The sequence below is a fragment of the Diaphorina citri genome, unplaced genomic scaffold, assembly GCF_000475195.1.
Source record: "Diaphorina citri unplaced genomic scaffold, Diaci psyllid genome assembly version 1.1 scaffold886, whole genome shotgun sequence".
NCBI lineage: Eukaryota > Metazoa > Arthropoda > Insecta > Hemiptera > Psyllidae > Diaphorina > Diaphorina citri.
In genome coordinates this window covers 7,571-16,735 of record NW_007378318.1, presented here as the reverse complement: position 1 = coordinate 16,735, position 9,165 = coordinate 7,571, and the positions used below count along the sequence as shown (strand labels likewise).

The window sequence follows — 9,165 nt, the reverse complement described above, 5'->3', positions numbered from 1 at the left end:
GGGGCGTCCCACCCGTTAACCGCGGCCTCCCCCCCCCCCAAACCCGATGCTGGATACGCCCATGATCCTAGTAATTCCCAAAATACATCTCTCGATGGCCCTCTGGGTAAATCGCAATTTTTAGTCCGTCCTTCCTTTATTATTACAATGTAAATGTAAATGCAGTTTTTTTGTGTTATTATGTCACAACTTTGGTGCTCACTGCAGCATTGTTGGATTTTCCCAATATCTCAATAATCCTAAAATCCAATGTTTACCTACCATGCTGGCACCGGTCGCTATGCGCATTTATATGTCATAGCTACTCATTTTCCTCACGAGGCTGAGTGGGCCCCGCAACAGCCAGTCACGGAATCAATCATTTGGATGATACAAATTTCTTGACCCCGCCGGGAATCGAACCCGGGTCTCCCGCGTGCAAGGCGAGCGCAGTGGCCACTACGCCATGGGAGCCACCACTATAGATCACATTATCATCTCTTCTTATCAATTAAAACAAATTAAACGTATTACGGATTTCCAAAACGATGTGTATAAATATAAATACATACAGGGTGTTCAACCCGAAACTGCCCCATATGAAATCAACCCGTAAAATCAGTTTTTTACCCCATAAAAGTCCCCAGTAAACTTTTCGGGTCCGCTTAGCATTTTGACTTGTGTAACTTTTGACGATGAATCGATTGAAGACATTTTTTATTTTTTAGGAGTTTTCAAAAAGCGTTTTTTTTTTGCCGAGTCTTGAACCCGTAACTCGTTAACTGTAAGTCGGACAATCTTGAAAGTTGCACCAATCGATTCTTCGTTAAAAGTTCCTCAACAGAGAATGCTTAGGAGACCCGAAAAGTGTATTGGGGACTTTTATAGGGTGAAAAACTGATTTTACGGGTTAATTTCCTATGGGCAATCTTAGGTTGAACACCCTGTATACATGTGAGAGCGTAGGGTAACTGTACCATTTATTCGCCCACCTAAAAAACGTACCATTTATTGGCCCACCTGCCAACATTTATTTTTCTAATTTTTGTTTTTATGACTACAATTTTGGAATACCCCTGGTTCGATAGCATTCTTTAAGCCCTTTCTTTTGATGACATTGGATCTTGAAAAAGTTCGTCCAGTTCAGACTTATGTGGCGTAGACCCACAGGTGGGCCAATAAATGGTACGTTTTTTAGATGGGCGAATAAATGGTACACTTACCCTATGTATAAATAAATATGTAGGTATGTATATGTCTTTTCATTTGCCGTATATGTGTTTATTTTTGCGCGAACGGATTTCGATTTACCGGTGAGCTGCATCAGTACACATGGAGCAGGAGTTACACATGCATGCGGTGTGGAGTGCGGTGTCGGTGTAATAGTGGTGTATCCGGAGATATTTTTTCCAAGAGGTTTGACAGAGGGAACTGTAACTTCTAAGGTCTTATCGTCACGAAATTAAAGAGAAAAAGGAGAAAAGCCAACCGTTTCGAGAACGAATCTTATCTCTGTAGAATAAAGTCCCCCCCAGGAATCGAACCCGCGGACCAGCACTTACAACTTACAAGGCAGACGCGCTACCAACCAAGCTTGCAACCTTTGGGGATGAGCTATTTATCTTTGGTGGGGAGTTGTGTTTATGGGCTGTCAGACCACCAGCAGATCGACATAATGTAAATGGGTTTAGAGTTTTTCCTCTTTAGATATTCACACCACACCACTGATCTATAATGCGCTATCGGAGGGAGGGGAGGGGAGGGGGGGGGGTGGAGTTGTGATTTTTACGCCATGATTGCAAAATGCAAACGATTCAGCTCGGTGCAATTCTTGAGACGGATCCAAATTTCGCAAGGAGTAGACTCGCTTTTTTTTCTCTCTCTTTGGATCTTTCGACCAGTGGTGGATGACAGGTCTGTCCTGTGACACGTGGCGTTATTGACCGAACGGAATGTGATGTCAAAGCTGTTGGTGTTGTTGTTTTTTCAGCTCTACAAAGCAACGCAACGTTTCATTTCTCTTCAACCAATGGGAAGTTGAGGATTTCAGATAAGTTCGATTAGGGTCGACGCACATTTATCCGTCACCGATACGTTCCTTACGTCTCATGCTAGACGTAAGTTAGCCGATAAGTGTGCGTATTACAAGTATTACCTACATATTAATAGTTATAACTTATTACACAGTGCGTAACCTAACCTTTACGTTTACGCGACGCAACGCTCGTCGAGTCGTGTAAACACCACTGGCTATGGCGTCCAGTTTCTACACAAACTGTTCAGCAAACGTAGAACTGACATCTGCCATAGATCGTTTTGAACTTTAGGTAAATATGTATCTACTTATTAATAAAACGACAAAAAATAAATTAACTAAGTAGATACCCAATAATAAATTAATTTTATTATGTTATAGGTACTTAAAATACCCAATAGGGACGCCTAATTGGGCTGTAAATTCATAGTGCCGAAACAGCTTAACGTTTGATTATGTTCTGAAAGTGGACTTCGCGTCACGTTAAAGTCGGTCGATAATTTAAATTCAACACAGTTTTGAGTGCTTTCAGATTACTGGAAAATTGAATAAATTAATTGTCAGGTAAGAAATACCCATTTATTTCTAAAAAGTGATTTAAGGTAATTAGAACTTTAAATAAGTTGGTCAGTAGGTAATCGGTATTCGGTAATCGTACCACCCACTGGTTCGAATAAATAAAAAAATACGTTTTTTAGTCCTCATTTTAACAGTAGTAGTGATAAACTTCTCCTAAAATGCTATAAATAACTATAATATCTAATACCTATTTCACGATCAACAAAAACCAAAAACCTACCCAACTAGGCACTGATGGGTTATACATTATACATATATGTACAGTTGTACACCTATGTAGGTAGATAGTTATTTTCTACTAAACTTACCTGTAACACATAAAGGGTATGTGGACATCATACTTTGATATCCATTTCTTAATAAAGACATTAATCACTACCTATTTATACCCGGTCATTCCGATCATTGGCAATCATGAGACTCATCCCGTCAATGTGTAGGTACAACCGGGAAATCCTAGGTACAACCGGGAAATCGGAATGAAAACCGGGAAATCCTAAGGTACAACCGGGAAACCCTAGGTGCAACCGAGAAATTCCAATTCAGAAAAACATGTTTGTACTTGGGTGGGAATAACCCCCAATTTCAAGTTGAATTTTTTTCCAAGGTTAGAGAGGAACAAAGGAGGTTGAAGGTCTCAAAATCGAAGAAAAAAGGGGTAGGTGTAGGTGTAGGTACATGATAAAAATCCAACCGTTTCGAGAGCGAACCTTATCTGTTTAGGATTGAGTTAGCCACGGGAAGGAATCGAACCCCTGATCTAGTGTTTACAAGGCAGGCGCTTCCTTCCACAAACTAGCTATTAGGTTGGCTCAGGTAATGGTTTTGATTTTCCGTGAAGGCATTTCCGGAAGGCAGGCAAATGTCTTTGAATTTCCGAATTCTTCACATTTCTTTGCTTTTCCCTTCTTTTTTTTTTTTTTTTTTTTTTTTTTTTTTTTTAATAATACTATTTTTTGTTTTATTTTTACAAATAAATTTGCAGAAAATTATTTTGAAACAAAGATAAACGAGAAAATAAAGAAGGATGGTATGTTCAATATTGATGAAATTTGGCAGAAGTCTTCAATGAGAAAGAAAATTCTCTCACTAGATTTTGGGCCCTGTCGGAAATTCGGGGCACGTTTCTTTCAAGTGAATTCTACAAGCTCGCTGACCCACAATAACTAAGGACCCTAATATCAATAAATGAATGAAAAAAATACAGACTTTATATAATGTCCGAACAGGACTTGAAACTTTTATTTTGGGAGAATCACCTAGTAGTCAAGTGGGTAGTAAGTTCCTCGAAATATTTTGAAAACATCAAATTTCCTTTAATTTCTTGAAATTTTTCTTCTAATTCCAGGTGGAATGTGTTGTATCCCGTGGACCCAAATGATCAGCTGAGCTGGTTAGCAAGCACCCTATTGGAAGCCGAGAAGAGTAACGAGAAGGTTCATATCCTATCTCATATCCCGCCTGGTAGTGAAGATACTATGCAAGTGTTCCAACGAGAATATAGGAAAATTATAAACAGGTATGTTAAACCATAAACCAGGGCCATTTACTTTAAGCTAGTGGAAATACTACACACGTAACGAGAATATAGGAAAATCATAGACAGGTAGGTATGTAGGTATATTAAGAAAAACCCCAATGTTATTAATTTATTCTGCTTGATGGTTTAGGTGCTTAAACAGGGGTAGGTAGGTAGGAACATAATCAGAGCAGAAATGTAGGAATATTGAAAAATCGACTAGCATTAGCGAAGTAAAGAACTAAGGAAGCAATACTTGAGGACTGAACTAAGTATTCAAGTCAACACCGTTCTCCTATTTTTCATTGGCGACAAAGGTCAAGAGATGGACCTAATACCTAATCTAGAGTTGGCTTGTTTTGTCATTCTAGTCACGACCCTAGAGTCCAGCCTGTAACGTGTGTGATTTTATTGATACCTACCTAGGACAATCAGTGATAGCATAGGCATCTTGCACTTGAGTAACTTATAGAAAAAAAACACAACTTCTCGACAGGTTTGTTTTTCAGGTGGGTCACAAACAAATTTTGTTTTCCGATAGAAAAAAAAAACCTCACTGTTCGAAAGCATCTACACTACAGTCGAAGTTGATTGACATCGACTGGAACCCATTTAAAGTGGATAAGACCGAAGGATTTTAGTAGCAGTTTTTAGAGTGGGTGGTACTTAACATGATATCAAAAACATGAACCCTGGCTTTTTCCTATCCTGTCTTCCTTCTCTCTTCGATTTCGGGACGATAAGACCATAGCAGTTACAGTTCCCTCTGTCAAACCTCTTCAAAAAACGGATCCAAAATTTGCCACGCTGACCACTATACACGATAGAAGTTGGAGGTACCCTAAATTTCCAGCATAGTAAAATTATTACGAGAAGGGATCGAGTAGGTATTACCTAACCTAAGTTACCTACATACCTACCTAGATAATGGACAATTTCATGGTAGAATAAAAGTTCTAACTACTTCCAAGTGCATTTATGACAATCATTATTGTGATTACATTGTTGACAATACCTACTTTACCTAATTATGCGTAGGTAATAATTTCATGGTAGAATAAAAGTTCTAACTACTTCCAAGTGCATTTTATGACAATCATTATTGTGATTACATTGTTGACATTACCTACTTTACCTAATTATGCGCCAACAGATTCGAGTACACAATCGCAGCTGAGTTCAATGGACATACGCATTATGAAGACATCACTATATTCTATGACAAGAACAACTCAAGCCGCGCTACCAATGTTGCTTATAACGGAGGAAGCATAACGTCCTACTACAATGTTAATCCTAACTATAGACTGTACAAAGTGGCGAGAGGAACCTGGGTAAGTTGGGAGGAAGATCTTGTTCTTGAAAATCCTGTAAAATGCCTTCACGTCAAAAGTTCAAGTCTTGTCTCAAACCTGCAATTTACTATTAAAATAGAGTGGGCTCGAGTAATTCGGGTAATAAAGCAGTTTTAGATACCATAAAAGCACTTCTTCTCCGTTTTGGTCACAAAGACTGAAGAGAATCACCTCAAATTAATGAAAAACACTGAAAATGATCAAGTACAAAAGTGGACTAAAAAAATGATAAATAATTGGTTTGAATATAATCTTACAAATCAGGTTGGTAGTTCGGGTCCAATTCAAATCATAAAATTAGGAGTAGTGTATAAATCGGGGAACTTGTGACAAGCATTGCTTAACAAAATTTTATTAAAATTCTCTTTTTCTACAGGAGGTAACAGATTTCGATTCCTACACGTACAACATTTCCAGCATAGTGAACGATTCTGAGCCTGACTGGATCAAGCTGTATAGTTTCAAGGAGGAATATGGGCTGGAATCAACAAGACCAGAGGAGATTAGCAAGTTTGTTATTAGAATGATGGATGACAATGCTTTGTTTGATAAATATTTCTAGTGAGTATTCTGAGTATGATTCAATTCAATTCATGATCAATGACGAAATATTCAATTTAATTAATTAGGCATAGAAATTTGGAATAGGCAGCAATTTTTTTTTCTTTTGTGAGTGTTTATGGAAGCATTTTTTCCCCATAGGTATAAATACTTTTTCCTATCCTGTCCTTCCTCTCTTCGATTTCGGGATGATAAAACCTCCATGGTTACAGTTTCCTCTATCAAATCTCTTATTTTTTTAATTGAACACGTGGGACAAAAATCAAATACCAACATATTTTAACCCTTTCCAACCCTTTTTCCAGCAATCACTTGAAAGGCTCAAATAAGGAGCACTACGATGAAAAACGGAAAACCAAAATCCTTTGTGATATTATGACATCAGAAGTGGCAGACTCAACCCATTGCAATCTGCTCAAAAAAGTCAGCGAACCAAAGAGAAAATCTGGATTCATGAGCATAGCGGAAGCATTTATCAATGCTATCAAAGGGCTAAGGAAGAGATGATGAAATGACTATGTGAATACAGTGATATCCCTCATTGAAACGTTTTCCTCGCTTCATTCAAAGTGGAAGCATTCTCCTAAAGGAGCTCTTCCACCAAACTACTGAACCACATATTCCGACCTGTTTCGCAGGTAACCTCTTCATGTGACCAGACCCTGGAGTGATGGACAACTCCAGCAACAATGGTGCGTTCAAGTTAAGTTGTATAGCGTGTCAGCTATTGGCGTCCCTGGTTCTCAATCTGCCAGCGGGTAATTCCAAAGAAGAAGTGTCCACGAGCGCCATTTCCCTTTGCGTGACCTTTTTCGGACAACCAGAAGATCTGTGTCGAGGAATCATCGAAGGCAACTTGGTAAGGACTTTTAAATCTGGATTCATGAGCATAGCGGAAGCATTTATCAATGCTATCAAAGGGCTAAGGAAGAGATGATGAAATGACTATGTGAATACAGTCATATCCCTCAATGATTTCGATTCATACCGATACTGTTACACAGCCAAAGATGACAACAATGGACAAGAAAAAGAAGTGTCTAGTGTAACTAGCAGTATGCCCTTAGGTCACGTGTTCTATTCCCGCCCGGGGCGAACATTGTCCTAAACCGATAAGGTTCGTTCTCGGAACGGCTGGCTTTCGACTATCCTGTCCTCGTTCTTTCTTCGATTTCGGGATGATAGGACCTCCGTTGGTAACAGTTTCGGACCTCTCTATCAAACCTCTTCAAAAAAAAAATACCTACTTTAGTAATAGAAATTAAAATGTATTACAACTATATTAATCTACCGACATATTTTATTCCAGGACGTCCTGTTTGATCTCAAGGACCAAGGAATCCCACTCACTCCGGAAAGAGTATGTGGGACCGTTCTCGAGAATTCAAACTGTTCGGTGAAGAACGGTCCACAAGTAGACTGGCAGGTGGACACGAACTATGGAACAAAAGTGGACCGGATAACCGCACCAAGTGAGTCCCGAGTAAGTGCTACTGCCGAAAATCGGGAGAGTCATCATTTGAAGCTAGATATTAAAAGTAACATTGCTCGTAGGTTCCTGAATAACCACATTTCTGACAATGTTTAGGAAATTCTTCTTCACAATAATTCTCGAGAACGGTTTTGGTAATTATTAATAAACTTTGGCACCCAAGTTCAACACCTCTAAAAAAACATTATTTGCTCAATATGCTATTGGGCTCAATCGGGCCTATGAAAGCCCTTTCTTAGGTCCAATTGTCTGAGCGAGTTCAATAGTTTACTGAACCATTGTAGAATTTTATAGTCCCCCTCGTAATTTTGAAGCAAAAATATTTGCTAAATGGGTAGGTAGTTCCTTTCTGGAACAGGCTCTTGAACTAAAACCCATCTTCAACATTTCAGTATCTTGCCAGTGGTGATGAAATCTCCATCATTCAACTCACAGACATCCACTACGATCCTAAATACTTAGCAGGCAAGACCGCCCACTGTATTGCTCCTCTATGCTGTCGTGTTGATCAACCAAATGCTTCGTCAGAGACTGATAGGGCCACGAAATATGGCCATTATGACAACTGTGATATGCCGCTCGATGTGATACGAAGTGCACTGGAGCAGATCAAGAAGCACAAGGTAGGTTCAGAACTCAGAGGTTCTGGGTTCGATATCGACAGGACACGAGGACGAAAACTTTCTGAATTTTCTGTCCCCGATAAATTTAGTTAAACTTAGAAGGTCGCGCCCTAATTCTGACCGAAAGGAAATTCAAACGTAGGTATCGACCTCTAGACTTTTGTTTCGGATATTTTGGGTTTAAACCCCACCCGGAGCGAACTTTTCTGACGAAACAAAAAAGAATTGATTCCGACATCATTTATTCTAGTCCATACTTATAGGTATTTTTGGAAATTTTCGGCGCAAAGACGATTCCTGAGTTGGGTACAACTTTTTTTTTTATTTTTATTTATATACAGGGTGTCCCGCGAACGACTGTACAACGCTTGAGGGTTGATGCAGGGCCTAAAGGGCTACCAGAAAAAGCTATCTGGACAGATCCGATTTTCAACAGGGGCGGAGTTATGAAGGATTTTCTTTTTTTCAACATTTTTCATACCTTGTCCCCTTAAAACCCCTTTATCTCTTGAACCAATAAAGATAATAAAAAACTGATTGCACCATTGAAAAGAAAACAAAATTTACTAAAAGATAAGATTCCCTGCTTTGGTAAAACCCTCCCTCAAACACAACCAGAGGCTTGAGAAAAAGATTTTTTTGTATCTCTTTAAAAACTACCATTTTTTCAATTCGATTTTTCTTCAAGTTTCCACTGAAACCCATTGAATTTCTCCTGCGATATTTCCCTGTCCCTGAAAGATTTCTATTCTATTATTCCCATTATGAAAGCCAGCCGTTCCGAGAACGAACCTTATCGGTTTAGGACAATGTTCGCCCCGGGCGGGAATAGAACACGTGACCTAAGGGCATACATGGCAGGTGCGCTATAGGTAGGTACCCTAAAAAAGAAAAGTCCTTACCAAGTTGCCTTCGATGATTCCTTGACACAGATCTTCTGGTTGTCCGAAAAAGGTCACGCAAAGGGAAATGGCGCTCGTGGACACTTCTTCTTTGGAATTACCCGCTGGCAGATTGAGAAC

At 39.3% G+C, this 9,165-nt stretch overlaps 2 protein-coding genes across 2 annotated transcripts in view; both read left to right on the top strand.

Moving 5' to 3' along the window:
• The window catches only part of LOC103512806 (sphingomyelin phosphodiesterase-like), a 16,999-nt gene extending 8,763 nt beyond the window's left edge, over positions 1 to 8,236 (top strand). Inside the window, exons 2-4 of the mRNA XM_008477595.3 lie at positions 6,667 to 6,887; positions 7,338 to 7,511; positions 7,913 to 8,236. Of these exons, the coding sequence (XP_008475817.2) occupies positions 6,699 to 6,887; positions 7,338 to 7,511; positions 7,913 to 8,236 (687 nt within the window). The 5' untranslated portion in view covers positions 6,667 to 6,698. The remainder of the gene's footprint in view (positions 1 to 6,666; positions 6,888 to 7,337; positions 7,512 to 7,912) is intronic.
• Positions 3,942 to 7,083, top strand: LOC103512807 (sphingomyelin phosphodiesterase-like; the record flags this gene model as incomplete). Its single annotated transcript, XM_017445571.2, is given in 5 exon segments — positions 3,942 to 4,112; positions 5,266 to 5,446; positions 5,844 to 6,028; positions 6,334 to 6,559; positions 6,983 to 7,083. Coding segments are annotated over 4 exon segments (739 nt in total), but the record flags the coding sequence as incomplete, so codon positions are not given.
• Positions 8,237 to 9,165: the final 929 nt, after the last annotated feature.